Source organism: Panulirus ornatus, chromosome 58 (assembly GCF_036320965.1).
Source record: "Panulirus ornatus isolate Po-2019 chromosome 58, ASM3632096v1, whole genome shotgun sequence".
Taxonomy (NCBI): domain Eukaryota; kingdom Metazoa; phylum Arthropoda; class Malacostraca; order Decapoda; family Palinuridae; genus Panulirus; species Panulirus ornatus.
The window spans coordinates 23478721-23494580 of NC_092281.1; the positions used below are offsets into that span (position 1 = coordinate 23478721).

At 45.6% G+C, this 15860-nt stretch overlaps 2 protein-coding genes across 7 annotated transcripts in view; one reads left to right on the forward strand and one right to left on the reverse strand.

Moving 5' to 3' along the window:
- Window positions 1–15860, reverse strand: part of LOC139766667 (DNA repair protein REV1-like) — a 195615-nt gene that overhangs the window by 176238 nt on the left and 3517 nt on the right. The gene's annotated exons all lie outside the window — the stretch shown is intronic.
- Window positions 1–15860, forward strand: part of LOC139766670 (coactosin-like protein) — a 55612-nt gene that overhangs the window by 27509 nt on the left and 12243 nt on the right. Inside the window, exons 1-2 of one of the 5 annotated variants that reach the window (XM_071695575.1) lie at window positions 722–848; window positions 11668–11750. In XM_071695575.1, coding sequence (XP_071551676.1) covers window positions 11671–11750 — 80 coding nt within the window. In that variant the 5' untranslated portion in view covers window positions 722–848; window positions 11668–11670. Of the gene's footprint in view, window positions 1–721; window positions 849–1977; window positions 2014–3122; window positions 3252–7025; window positions 7178–11667; window positions 11751–15860 lie in introns of those variants that run through there. The other 4 variants (XM_071695572.1, XM_071695573.1, XM_071695574.1 and 1 more) reach the window with 4 other exon arrangements.

Consider the following 15860-nt stretch of genomic DNA (forward strand, 5'->3'; position numbering starts at 1 on the left):
ACCAAGGATTGGTACGGGATGCCTGATATACAACTTTTTTTTTTATCGTATTATGTAATTTAGAGGGTACGAGCCAGAGACGTAAGCCCTTACCAAAGTTACAACGGCAGTCGGAAACATATACACAAGGGTTAAGATAGACAAGGAAGTATAGAGAGAAGAAAAACACCGTAATATTAAGACTAGACTGTTCTTAGAACAAGGATGGAGGATCGTGTGAAGGTTTGGGTTTATTGAGAGATGGGGATAGGCTTTTGTCAGCGGTTAGGGATAGGCTTTTGTCGGCGGAGTTTGGGATAGGCTTTTGTCGGCAGAGTTAGGGATAGGCTTTTGTCAGCGGATTAGGGATAGGCTTTTGTCGGCAGAGTTAGGGATAGGCTTTTGTCAGCGGAGTTAGGGATAGGCTTTTGTCGGCGTGCTATAACACTGGCTGCCGAACATCCGCCCACCAAAGCTATGAGGTTTTTCACTTATCGCAAGCGTCGGTAGGGACAGGTCTACTGTGTGCCTCGTATCACGGCGAGTCCGTCTGGTGAATATAGTGAGTACATCGAATGGTGGAACAATGCACAAAAGCTCCATGATAATGCGGCGAATCTCATAGATAATGCGGGATTCCTCACAGTGAAAGTGTGTGTGTGTGTGTGTGTGTGTGTGTGTGTGTGTGTGTTACCAGACACAGGTTGGGGGAGTCTCTTACCTTTCATCACACCTGTAGTGCTGAGGTATTAGACGGGTCACACCTGCACACTCGGTGAGCCCCCCCGAACACTCACACTCCCCACTCATAACAGAGCTACTCTCGCCTCCCTACGGCATACCGTCCATCCCCGACACACCCAGTAAAGGTTAGTCTTCGACGGCAGCAACCACGGTGTTGCGGGGCGGGAAGCTACCATGCACGGCTGTTAATATCAAAACGATATTAACAGGAGGATTGACTATGTATGTATGTGGCCACAGACTGAAGCCGAACTCTGAAACCTGAAGTGCCGTGATTCGATATGAGAGAGAGAGAGAGAGAGAGAGAGAGAGAGAGAGAGAGAGAGAGAGAGAGAGAGAGAGAGAGAGAGAGAGAGAGAGAGAGAGAGAGAGAGAGAGATTTCCACTGGGCAGACCGGAGAGAAAACTGAAAGCGATGAAATGACGGAATGGCTGGGATTGGGAGTGTGTGGCTGCCGCCGGCCCCTTGGGGAGTGGCCTGGCCTTGCCCCGGCCCCGGGATCCCCCCTCCTCCCTCCCCCCTCCGGTGTCATGATGTATTCGCAGTCAGCTTCACATGTCATCCTTCGATCATATCACACACTTCCAATGAGAGGGTGGTGTGCATTACGGCAGGCATGTTGGGCTTGTGTGTGAACAGTGGCGCAGGAGTAGTAATACGTTTGCTCTGTACCTTCAGCAGCACCAGTGAATAAAACAAGTGCCCGGCAGCAGGGTTGGTCCATGCGCCGGTGTCTGGCTGCTGGGGCCGTGTTGTGATAGTGGACGTGACTCATGCCCCTCACTCACCACACTCACTGTGGAGCCAGCCGGCTGGCTAGGGTGTCCAGAGAACGGACTATGGAGCCAGCCAGCTGGCTTGGATGTCCAGGGGCCTTACTGTGGAGCCAGCTGGTTGAGGTGTCCAGGGGCTTCAGTGGAACCAGCCAGCTGGCTAAGATGTCCAGGGGCCAGCCAGCCTGATGTGTGGTTTGAGAGTCAATGGGCCTTCATGTGTGGTGGCACTGCCGGTGTCACTCGTGTAACCCGAGTCAGTGACACGAGAAGGGTGTCACTTAATCAGCTGTTTATCAACACAGTATATAAGACTAGGTTGTCAGCGTCGTGTCAGTCTGTAATGACATGTGTTGTCAGCACGTACAGAGTGTGGGCAGCACAGTGGTGTCGGATAGGTTCAGGATGGTTGGCTGATGGACATCTGAGGACCCGCCTGGCCCAACGCTCCTCCAGTCTCGGCTCTTTGTGGCCTAACAGAGAGATGAACTGGTGATGAACACGATACAGATCACTGTAATGTATTCTGTAATTGGGTACAAAGATAGCTGCATGTGTGTGTGTGTGTGTGTGTGTGTGTGTGTGTGTGTGTGTGTAATTTCCCATTTGTAATTATTTATTTGTACAGTGAGGGAGTTTACACTCGTGAGGCCCCATCTTTTGAACATTCTCCACTCTGGGCGTGTCTGTGGTGTCTGTGTGTGGTATAAAACATGTAATCATGCTGCATCACTATATGGAACCTTCAAAGCATTACCCATGTCTCCCGTCACAGAGTTCCTCATGAAACTGGCCATATCATCTGTACAACTCCATATATTTCGAGAGATCAGTGCTCGGTTAAGTCATCTTTTTCTTTTCAACTCTGAACAGTTTCCTGCTTTGTGAGGAATCATATTTCCAGGTAAATGTGCCTCGTTCACTGATGGTTTGCTTTGTTGATCTTCCAAGAGTTTTTCCGGTGTTCTCGTCAGCTACACGATCATGTATGATACCATGTAGTCCCCAGAAGCTTTATTCCTTGAGCACGATGGCCTTTGACCTAACACGTAAGGCTTGGATGAAAGACCTGACCATCAAACCCGATGGGTCGTCCCGTCGTACTCAGGGTTCATGGCGAGGTTCTTAATGGTCGTACTGTGGATCTCAAGGATCATACCATGGTTCTTAAGAATCGTACCGTGGTTCTCGTGAGTCAAACCGTGGTACACAAGTCGTTACATGGCTCTCAAGGATCAAACGGTGGTTCTCGAGACATACAACGGTTCTCAAGGGTTCGTACCGTGGTTTTCAAGTCATTCCATGGTTCTCAAGGGTCGCACCGTGGTTCTCGAGGGCCGCACCGTGGTTCTCGAGTCATTCCATGGCTCTTAAGGGTCGCACCGTGGTTCTCGAGGGCCGCACCGTGGTTCTCGAGTCATTCCATGGCTCTTAAGGGTCGTACCGTTGTTCTCGAGGGTCGCACCGTGGTTCTCGAGTCATACCCTGGTTCTCGAGGGTCGCACCGTGGTTCTCGAGGGTCGCACTGTGGTTCTCGAGGGTGGCGTTAGCGGTGTTTACTCCCGGGCAGCAGGCATGGTGGTGCTTGTGGTGATGGTGGTGTCAGCCACGGGGTAGTAAGTGTTATCAGCAGCCAGGATGTTAGCTAACAAGATTGTTGGTTCACACCACTGCCACTCTCCTGCTGGACGCTGCTGCACCACCATCTCTCTACTCTACCACCTCCCCCTTCGCCACCAGATCTACAACCATCTGTTAGTAACATTTGTATCATATTTTCTCGCCATAATCGTTGTTTTATTAGGTGTTGTACGAGAGCTGTGGTGGGTTTGAGAGGTGAGAAAGCCGGCCACCCGAAGCAGCATTGCCTGCATCACCTTCGCTTGATTTTCTTACCCTTTAAACTTGAAGAGCTAGCTGTCTGCTCATGATCCAGTGCCCGTTCCAGTGCGTCATAATATACGGCTGGCAATTCAGTGCGTCTATTTCGGCGCGGAGCTGTGAGTGAGAGGTCGGAGAAATCGGTCAAAACACGTGTAGTGTATTCGCATGGGACGCCTCCCTCACCATTTGACAATATCACTATTACACCCGCTTGTTCATCCAGAGCCTGTCTTGCCTACGAAACTACAGAACTGTTCTTTTTTTTTTAGTAAAATATGCAGTAAAGTGCGTGTGCCAATTTATTTTTAAGTAAAATAGGCAGAAAAGTGCGTGTGCTGATTTTTAAAAAAAAATACGCAAAGTATGTTACTTCACATAAGTTTTTTGTTTTTACTTATGATTGTGAAGATTATGTTGTGGTTGAAGAATGGTTGATATTACATGTGGTACAAGCCTGATGAGTGTCTAGGGAGACCTGAAATCTGATTCAACCCTTAGGCTGATGGGTCGACACTTGTGGACTCTAGGCCATCAGTGTCGTCCGGTCGTGTTCAGGGGTCGTACCGTCGTGCTCAGGGGTCGTACTGTTGTGTTAGAAATGTTAATGTAAACAAGTCCCGGCAGAACGCCTCAGGGATAATATAAGAAGACCTGTGATAGGAGAGGCTATCAGCCAGAAGCAAAAATAAGAGATAAGGTATCGCTTCTTCGCATACGTGTATCTAGTAAGGTACGTGGAGGGTATTGACACAACCCTTCCCTTCGAGTGCTTCCCCGAGACATGTTCAGGAGAGTAAGGTCACTCACTGTTGGCTGCTAAGATGTCTTGTGTAAGGGAGTGGTCTGTATCTGGAGGTGGATGTGGTCTTACAGGGGTGATGTGGATCTGAAAGAGGGCGCGATGTACTGGATGGAGCCCCAGGCGTTGCCCCCCCCCCCCCCCCTTAGAAGTGGTGCATATTTGAAACGGCGTAGTGTTCCGCTAGATGTAGGCCTGGTGTTCAGCTTGAGGTGGACGTGGTGTTCCGCGAGATGTAGGCTTGGTGTTCAGCTTGAAGTGGGCGTGGTGTTCTGCTAGAAGTGGACGTGATGTTCACCTAGAAATGGGCTTGTTTAGGTAGATGTGGGGGTGGTGTTCTGTTAGAAGTGGGCTTGGTGTTCTGGTAAAGTGTGCGTAGTGTTGTGCTGGAAGTGGGCGTGGTTTTGCAAAATGTGGGGATGGCTTTACTCGAAAAAAGAACGTTGTGTTCATTAGTGTTAGACTTTGCACTCAACTAGAAGTGGGCGTAACTAGAAATGGGCGTGGATTTCCCAAAAAATGGGTGTGTTATGCATCTGAAAGACTGTAGTGATCTACTAGAATCAGGCTAAATTGTCAGTAGGCGTGGGGTTCAATTGCAAATGGGCGTGGTCTTCATTACAGAAGACCCTAGTCTTGTGGGGCGCGAAGCAGACCCTCATACTGTCAGACGTGAAGTAAACCCTAAATGCTGTGCCGTTAAGTAAACCTCTGAACTTAGGGGAGGGAAGTAGATCCCAGACCTTAGTGCTGTGAGTTAGACCATTATTTTTCAAGTGAAATACATGTTATTTGGATGTCAAAGGAGTGCTGGTGCTGTCAGCAGGATACGTTACATCACTAAGGGAACAGCTGATAGTGAGCAATGCTAGTGGTGGGGAAGGGTAATAGGAGGGCATTAGCAACCTTTCACTTTCAGAAATTCATTGTCTGGTGTGAACGTGGCCCAGCCCATACGACAACTTCATCCCGGCGGGTGGCAGCCGTGGGGTTGGGAGTCGGTCTACGCGGGAGGGTAGAAGGTCTTGGGGGCGGGGGGAAACACTGTAGGGTAATGGTGGAGGAGTAGAGTGTGTTGTAACCGAGGCAGGTAGCTGGGGCTCTGAGGTGTGGTGCAGCTTGTAACTATGCCTACGTCAGCCTTCTCTTATTTTTGGGAGTTTATTGTGCGTTTGCGGTGAAGATGACTCAGGAACAAGGTTTAATGTAGAGTAAGGTGTATATGAGAAGTATGTAGAAAAAAGTCTCTTACGGGGAGGATTAGGCCGTACTGAAAGGTTGGGAGGTAAGAGGATGACAAAGGGGAGATGTATAGTTGATAAAGGTGGGGGGAGAAGCGATGGTTGACGAGGAAGGCGATTACTGATTACTATTTGTGTTACGGGGAGGCAGTTTTACACTCGTGTTGCCCCCGTCTCTTCACATTGTATGTATGTACCATGTTTTAACTCCAATATACGTACATATGCACAAACACACGGCACCTACGCTAGGATGAGGGAGCGTGTGGGTGAGAAAGGGTAGGCAACAAAGGAGTACACGAAACGATGTGAGAAAAGAGATATGGAGGAGAATGCATGGGACACCCTGCTGTAGAGCTGAGATATAACAATATAAAACAAGCTATATGGATAACTATGTCCAAGTTTGATGGATAACTATGTCCTACGCCCGACAGCGGAGTGGTGGGCATCATGGCTAGCCGGTCGATTTGTTTCGCACTGTTTCCCAGCTGCTTATTTCCCATGACAGCGACCAGCAGCTGTGCTTCCGGACGTACAAATTTTCACTTGTCCGATAACGCACATGACCTTGCCCTTCGACCTTTTGAACTTTTAATATCGGGAAAAATGTACAATACTAAAAGCATATGAGCACACACAAACACGAGTGGAGTGACCGCTGTCTCGCTTCATTACTTAAGCCAAGAAAAAAACAATGTTAAGTTTTAAGATGCATTAACAAGGTATAAGGTTACCTTGATATCTTATAAAACATTTAATAGTATTTAAGAAGATCAGAGTGAATTGGTTGTGGGTTAAGGCGCCGATACAAATACAACCTAGTTTGGTTATGGCACCCGTAGCTCGGCTTAAAAGAGTGGCTATTTTGTCAATGTTATTATTATTTGGGCGAGGCAGCATCCTGTATCTGAATACCTATTGACAAGGTCAGTGCCCCAAAACTCTCAGCCAGGTGAATTGTTAGTTCTATGGTTTGCATTCACATGATGGTGCGACCGTGAGACGATACTGGGGGCTCCGGTAAACAACTAATCGATTTTAAGAGATCAACATTCAACAGCCACTACGTTGGTTTATCCTGCGGGTGCAGACTGAAGAAAGTAGAATTTTCAATACTACTCAGACTACTCGCTCCTTTAAAGGTGAACGTAGATTCCCAGGTAGCGCTGTGTGCCCACGGGAGAGGGAGCCACATGGCATATCTAGTTACAACATCTATGTAGGAAAGTTTCGAACGGTAGGGTCTTTCCTAGGACAGTCTGCAATACTAGGAATCGTGTGTGTGTGTGTGTGTGTGTGTGAGAGAGAGAATAGAGGGGGGGAGGGGAGGGGGGAGAAAGAGGGGGGGCAGAAGGCAAGGTCCGTATGAGGCTGAGACCTAAGACTACGGAAATAGGAAGCCTTAACCAACCCCTCTCCTTGAACAGTTGTTCTGTATCATTATATTCAACATTAAATATAACTTAGCAAGGAACTGGTCACAAGCAGAGCCAGTACCTGACTGTGTAATTCATAATGACCGTAAGGAGGTAGAGAAACTACCACCTAAACAGCCTTAGTGTGTCTAGTGTGTGTGAGTGTGTGTGTGTGTGTGTGTGTGTGTGGCCGGGGGTGGGGGCTGGGTGGTGCGGTCTGGACTTAGTGCAGTGTGAGTCAGTCTGTTAGTCAGTCGCCGGCGTCACCAAGGACCACCACCTGTCACTCCCTCCTATAGTTTCAACAATCTCTTTTTAACGTTTATCGTTTAGCGAAGGTAATGTCTATGGTGCAGTTACAGCAAAAACGTTTATAGATTTGACATTAACACTTCTGTTATTACGCCTGACGGCGTTGGATTGTAGAGGAGTTGTGGTGTGATGGCGACAGATTCCTGTTTTGGTTCAGTTGGGTCGCTATTCACCATGGGAGTTGATTCTTCATTTCTAGTGATGTCATGCAGTTTGAAAAGTTTACAGCATCTGAAAATCACATTCGCGGTCATGCCTTATCGTAAAAGTCGTAATCGCAACGCAACGTGGATCCACAGCAACGAGAAGGATGGTACTGATAAAGAAAATGTGTAAAGGCGAATAGATATTGAAGGGGTGTGAACGCGCAAATTGATGCATCATAATTTCGCTCGTGGATGATAGAGACGTAAGGTCGAGAGTCGTGAACAGTGGTAGCGCCCCGTGGCCGACACTGGTGGCTCCACACCCTCGCTGTGTAAACCCTAAACCCTCTACCCTCCACCCCGTGTAATCTACACCCTGGCGTTATACAGTCGTCATTTCACCCTAGATAAACTGGCAGACTCGTCATCTCAAGTGGCTGGTTAGTTGAGTGGACTAGTGTAAGCGTTTCGTGCACATGAAAGTTACTTGGTCAGCATACAGCAAGAGATGGAATTAATCTAGGAAAAGTAAAGTCTGCGAGCGCGTTTGTTAATACTCTGAAATTTCGTGCTAGAGTTTCGTAAAACTGCTCCTGTTCATTATCGAAATTGGGAAACTAACTACTACCTACAAGTATCTAAATTTTTAGATATTTGGGTATATTTATCGAGGAGGCATACACAGTTAAGAGCTGTCATCATATGACTTGCCAATTTTTGTTCAAACTTTCCCAACACTTACGGACGTTTCTTGATAATCTCCAACCTTTCGTTTACAAGGTAAAACTATTAGCCCACGAGCAAATTGACGAAATTGATTAAATACAGTATATGCCTTCGACTTTCCTATATAATTATCTTTTAATGAGAATAAATAAGTTTTCGGTTTCGTTCGCATCCTGGCTATCATAATCGTAGGTATTATTTTTAGAACTGAATGCTGTCTTTTATTGATTTTTTTCATGTTTTTATTTGCGTTCTAATATACAAAAAATACAATCGATTATATATTATCCAGGCGGGTAGGGAATATTCGGAATCGTTATAATTAGAAACCGATGACCGAAATATCTCTTCCTTTCATCAATCACGAAAAATCGTGGTTCGAACTTAATTGGAATTTTACCCGATATTAAATGAGATGGTTAAATAGTTTTGGGGAACTCAAGTAGTAAAGAGTTGGCTATGTAGATTACACGTGGGAATGAAAACGTAAAGTTAACCCTCTGAGTATGACAGACTGTATAGTCCTTTAGTATGATGGCCTGGCTTTCGAATTTGAACCATTAGGCTATTATACTTGAGTGATGTACCATCGTGCATAAAGGATAGTAAGGTCATGCATGAGGGGTTAAGTGTCGATTACATAAAAGTGCAACTGCAAAAGATGACTGTAGAATTCCCCTGACTTGAGGGTAGGATCTGAATGTGCCAGAGGCAAAGGACGTTAGTTTAATCAGAAATCTTTAATGTTGAAGGTTCCAGTCACGGCCAAAAGTCTATATCATGGCCGGGCCTTAACTGAGAGATAATTATGAAACTGGAAAAAAGACAATGGGAAAGTACTTGCGAGTTTTGGAGAAGGCGAAAGACCTGTCATCTGAAATGTGCCAGTTCATAGTTATTGGGAAAGACATGAGAAGGTACAGTCTTCCCAAAGCTTCTACATGCTGGGAAAGAAGCAGGTATCAAAACGGCCCACCCTTAAGTTGCCGATGGCCACGCAATAATTATGTGACGCAGCAGCTTGCATAGTATTGCGTGTACTAGCTAATGGGGGTGACAAGCTGCCAGCTCTCGGAATCTAAAAACCGAAGCAATACCTATAGAAGAGGGAAAGTGAACCAGCATTGCGGTGTAGGGCAAAGGGGTCAAGTTTGGAAGTTAGCCCGGGACAGTTTATAAGTCGGACCGCTTTCGACTCGACTCTGTTAAGTTCAACTCCCTGGTTAAGTTAGGTTTGGTCAAGCTTGTGTTTTATTCATTCAACATCATGTTAAAGGTTTAGCGCACAAAACTCTGATCTATTTATAAGCATCACAGTAGTAGACAAAACTAGAGTCCTGCCAAATTTTGTTAAAGTGAAAGTAACAGTTTTCTCTCTTCGGCTGATACAGTACACATTGGGTTGAAATCTGGATGGAAACGTTTGCATGTTTGTCCATTTTCAGAAATCCCTTATTCGTGAAGACTGACACACTGTAATGACAAATGGATTAGATAATTTCGAAAGACAACTGTTGACCTCGTTACTGATATAACTGGATGACACGTTAAGATACATATCTAGTCGTTGATACAACATTCCACATATGGTTTGGTCAGGTGTGTAGATGTCAGATAAACGTCATGTCGTTATGGTATCTCGTTTAATTAATATGGTGCTGGATAATCTGACGTTTCCACTAGTCATTAAGGATACGGCCTGGCCTCGCGTGCAGACGTAGTCACGTATGTATGGGGGTCCCCCCCCACCCTGTCATAGCTCAGGGGCCCCGGCACCCACGGAACTCATACCAGATGGAGAGGCCCTACTATTTCCTAGAGAGAAAGGGGGCCCCACCACTATATGTGGAGGGGCCCTATATCTCTGCGGAGAGAAAGGGGGAGCCTTATCATTACGAAGGGAGAGGACACCATATTACTGCATACGGAGATAGGGCCCCCAACCCTAGGTAGGGAGAGAGTCGCTTGCCATAACGTAAGGGGGCTGGGGGAGGGGGAGCCCACCCCTCGTGTACGGTGGGGTGGGGCGTGAGGGGCATCTCTCCTCTGGACTTGGAAGGGGGATGTTACCCGTGTAGTGGGAGAGGTTAAAGGTGTGCGACCAAAGCGCCATTAAACTAGCGATTTTTGGGACTTCTGTTTATAGAACATTTGCTACCGTAGAAAGTTACGTCATAATGTCTGGTCACAGGCAAGATCATTGATGTCATAAGGATCTTATCGTCGTGGCCACGGGTCGTACTGTGGTGGGGTTAACAGTTCTGGAACAGCATATAATTCGGTATTTCCAAACGAAGACTTTCACAAACGTGTTTTAAATGACGCAACGTGTCGAAGCATCGTGGAGGAGAGATATCTGGTATGTACCTTTTCACATCGCAACGACAGACCAGTAGATAATGTGTGTATGATAATCCCGACGAGTTTCGAAGTCTGATGTACCCATACCCACAAACTCCACAAGTGTTTTTGTGCTAATTTGTTGCAGGAACTGAGAAAAAACAAATGTTATATGCATTCTGTGGTAGCTACACCTGTTCTCAAATTCTACCAGCTATGTTAGGTGTCGTGGTGGCGCAAGTGGTAGGCAGACTGTTGCTTGGAATCATGAGTTCAGTGGTTCGAGGTTGCCGGATGTACCCATTCCCAAACAAATGTTGAAGACAGTATATTACTGAAGTTTTGACTGATCATTAATTTTCATTTGGATCCATCGTATAGCATAATATAGTTAGCAAAGATTCAAACGAATTTGTGTACATTACACAAGACAGCTTGAGAATGGATGAGCGAACGCGGCCACTGTCTTCTGTTATTGGTGCTATCTCGCTAACGCGGGAAACCGCGAACATGGACGCAAGTACAATATATATATATATATATATATATATATATATATATATATATATATATATATATATATATATATATATGGCCTTTGTCTTTTCCTAGCGCTACCTCGCGTGCACGCGGGGGGAGGGGGATGCCATTTCATGTGTGGCGGGGTGGCGTCGAAAATGGATGAAGGCAGTATGTATGAATATGTACATGTGTATATATGTATATGTATGTATACGTTGAAATGTATAAGTATATATATATATATATATATATATATATATATATATATATATATATATATATATATATATATATATATATTATATATATATGTGTACGTGTGTAGGCGTTTACATATATACATGTGTATGTCGGTGGGTTGGACCATTCTTTCGTCTGTTTCCTTGCACTACCTCGCTAAGGCGGGAGACAGCAACAAAGTACACTGTGTGTATATATATATATATATATATATATATATATATATATATATATATATATATATATATATATATATTATAATAATAATAATAATAATAATAAAATAAGGCATAAACTACAACTAAGTTATAAGAAATAAAAGTAATATTTTGTAAGTGCAAGATAGCGATATGAAATAGGTCTGATGGTCAGGCCTTTCCCGTGAGATAGGAGCCTTGAAAGTTCTTGATTCACACAGTGAACACTTGTTGGTTTTATCTATGATACCTTCCTCGTCCTCTCCTCACCCCCCCAACCAACCTTCCCGATAGCGTAGGTGATAACTCTGTACAGTGTTGCTGATCTCGGCCGTTGTGTTGCAGGTGATGACCACGACACAGGTTGACCGGGCCGGCCTTCAGGACGCTTATAGCGACGTCCGCGACGACAAGTCTGAGTGCAATTGGTAAGTAGACCACAAGTATCCGAACCCCCCCTTCCTCACAGTTGACTCCCAGTACATATACCTTCCCCAGAACCCCTTCCTCAGCTGAAGCCCAATAAACATGCCGTCCATTAGTACCCCTTCCTTACGTCCGACGCCCATTACATCCCCCCCCCCCCGGCACAGAAGTACCCCTTCCTCACCGTTGGCATCCACTACACATGCTCTCCCCCAGTGCCGTTTCCTCAGATCTGACGCTCGATACAATACCCTCCTCCAGTACACCTTCCTCTCATCTGATGTTTAATACGTATGCCTCCCCATTACACCTTCCTCACATCTGCCACCTGGTAAATATGCCACCCCCTTGTACACCAACCTCACAGCTGACGCCTAGTGCATATGGCATCCTAGTATACCAAAGCGCACTAGTAGTGGTACTGGGGCGGTGATAGTAGGCTTTGTTGTGTAGTGGTTAACATGATCTCTACAATATTTCAGCCTTGATCCAGCACGCTTTGGACAGTGGTAGGTGGAGATGTTGTGATGGCTGTTGTGGCGATGTTTGGTGCTGGTTGTTTCTGGTGGTGATGGTGGTGACAATAGTGTTGCTGGATGTTGTTTCTGAAGGCGGTGGTTGTCGTGGATGGTTTCCTGGTGTGGTGCTGGTCGTTTTGATTGCAATGGTGATTGTGGAGGTTGCTTATAGTGGTGGTAGTGGCAGCTGTACCTAATTAATTTTCCTCACTACAAACGGTTTCCTGGTTGGCTGGTGTTGACACAGGGTGGCGTAGTCAGGCAGGCGGACAAATGTTGCGAATGATAAATAACCACAGGGAATAGCCAGCGCAAGGTACATATATGGTTTCTACCCAACCAAGTTCCTTTCACAGTATTGCCGTAACGCCTTCGTTCTAGCAGTATTGAAGAGCCATCCATGAAGCGTGTTTATGGCAGTCGAGGAAAATCATTTATTGACAGAATTGTTTTCTAGTTTATTTTGAATTAGGGGGTGATGGTTTTGCGTTGTCACGGCGTGAGACGCTGGTGTACGTGTCATAGGCCGCCACATGAATATTTGTCGACCTTTTCAGTTGGGGAGACACTACGTGAACAGGTCCCCTCCCCGCTCCACCTTTGTTTCGTTGTTTGAATCCCCAGCACCACTGATTAGGTTCTCTCGGCTGGTCTGGTCTTTCTGATTCTGGACTATTTTCTCTTCCCTGGACCGTGGTCTATCCCTCTGGTGTGGTGGACGGGTAAATTTACCTCCCTCCTAGGTAAAGTTACCTCCCTCCCAAACAGAGTTACCTCCCCCTTAGGTACAGTAAATCTATTCCTTGCTTGGTATTGTGCGTTTTCTTCCCTCCGAGGAATGATTAATATATTTCCTGTTTTGGTGAATACTTCTCTTCCGGCATGGTGAATACATCTCCTCCCTTCCCTCAGTTTGGTGACTATATATACCCCATCACTTCTGATTGTACCCCCCTTCCCTCCTTGGTCAGGTGAGTTTATCTCGCTTCATCGTCTGTTGAATATCTCCCCGTACCTCCCTTGTGGTGTGATGAATATTCCCCTTCCCCACTCCTGCCGAATGTCTCCCCCTCCCTTGTTCTTTGACGAGTTTATAGACCTTGGCTGGTGAATACGCCTCCACCCTTACTCGTGGTTTGGCGAATTGCTCCTTTCCAGATTTGGTGAAATAGCCTTCCCTCTGTATGTCGCCTCTTTATGGTAAATATTTCGCTCACCTATATGTGGCGAGGACCTCTTGGTATGGTGAATATCCCATATGGTCTGATGAAGTCTCCTCTCTGGTGTGGTGAGTTATCCTCTCCCCTATGGTGCTGACTCCCCTCCTCCTGGTTTGGCGAATTGATCTCCCACCTCCCTTGCCCCCGCCCAGCAGGCTCTCCCTGCTACAGATCAACACAGACGGACGCAACAAGAGATACGGACAGACGAGAGACAGGAACAGTCAAGCGTTTGGAACCCCTTTTATGGTAAGATACGACCTCAGTTTGGCTTCTGTTATAACTGATTACTCGGTCCTCCCGGCAGCCGGCACCGTCATCCATGATAGTTCCTGCTGAAGTGAGTCATGGTGGTGGCAGTTGTGGTTACTTGTTAAAGGGGGGAAAAAACGCGCCCTCCACAACGTTTCTCTTGTTACGCGGGATATTTTTTTCTTCTACGGCATCCCCCCCCCTTTTTTTTTTATTACTACGAGTTACGTTATACAAAATTGAACCATTTCATAGTCAAACAATCCTCTGTTTTCCATTGTATGATGGTTATTATTGTTGGTTGAAATTCCTGCAAACATAATGAACATGCCACTGGTTGTAGGATTTGCATGATTTACACCGTGAAATGTAATACTGTCAAATGTAAACTCTCGCCGTAATCATCCTTTTACGTGAATATTACATAATTGGTAATCTAAATGGTGCATTAAGGCATACGGTTGACAAGAATGTTTTTAAATACTCGAAGGCATTCGAAATCATTCAGGAAGCCAAGTGTCATTTCATTATTCCATTCTGATATAAATCCGGAAAACTAGAAATTAATTAATTCAGGAGATGGTGTTTGTTGGCAGTGTTGGCGAGAGGTGGTGACGTCACGGGGGGCGTGGTAAGCCCAGCCCACGGTGAGTCACCCGGGCTGCTCCCAGCTTCTGTTACTGTACTTTCCTCCAGAAAAAAACCAGAAGATAGTTCTATTGAAAGTCTTGTTACTTCAGTAACACGTTAAAGCATAATTAGACTTAAATAAGTGACTCGTTTGGAAAGGTCTGAAGACAATCGATAAGGAATCGATTAGTGGAGTCACACGAATAGGCTCGATTTTGTTCATATGGTTAAATTTGATGAATGATAACGAACGTTTGGAGTGGAAGGGACAATAAAGTATGGTTTCTCTTAAAATTCGGCCGCAAATCTAGTAAATACTTCGCACCCAGAACACGGCCTCTTGCTGAGCGAGGTCTTCGCGTCACCCGCACGTGTTAGCTTGTTACCGTAATTCCTCTTCATCATTTCTTGTATTAATATCTACGGTATTTTTATTCATTACATCACAGTTTACGTGAACAATATAGTGGAGACTGCTGGATACACTGTCCTCTACCATTTCTAGTTCGTTGGTGGTGGGGCTGTATAGGGAGGTGTATGTACTGAACTGGGTTCATCCCTTGACATCTTGGTGGACGCGCTTTTTTTTATAAACATTTTTATATAAGGGATTTTGGTGTACCTTGGGAGATATGTCCATCTCACGATGAAGATCGACTTAGGATTAATCATATAAGACTAATGTATATTCTCAAACTCATCTCTTGAGGGGGGGGGGGGGATTTAAATACTCATCAGCACCATGATTTTGTATTCTTCAGTGAAACTGTAAAACTATAGTAGTTTAATATTAAACAGTTAGTACTATGAACGTAAATTTCCCTCCCTCGTGGCGTTCACTTTTATAAGATAAAGGTCTGCTCTGCCGTCGTCCACGCACGCCAGTTGTCACAAATTGTACACTAGTTATATTTTATACCTGAATTAATAGACTTGATGGATCTTCATTTCTAACAGCGATGAGCTGAATGATGCGTCCACACCCCCAGCATAAGTTTTGGAACGCATCCACTGTCATGTAATTGTACAGAGCTATGTTGGATTACTTATTGATCATGTCAAAGCTGGAAGCTGCCATTTGCGCCAGCAGACGCATCCTCGTAAACGCATGGTAAAGTTACTCTGATGTGCTCTCCCCTCTCCGGGCACTGTGAAATGTTTGAGAACTTAATATTTAATACAGGGGACGGGAACTTTGGTAGTATGTTTGGCTTTCTGGCGGGCGTCCCTAGCTGTCCCAGGTATTACACTGGATGGCAAGAGGAGCCGCGTCTGCCATAGTTGTGGTGTACATGTGTGAGCGGCCTGGGTTAGGGAGGGCAGCGTGGCCCAGCAACACTGCTGCTCGCGCCATCCTGGTTTTCACCTTCAAATGATAGTTCGAATTACGTAGATGATTACAAACTGTACTTCGTAAAACGACTTGTGCTATTACTGAAAATGTGCCGTAGTAAGGAATGGGAAAAATAATCGGCGGGATGGGGAAAGTATG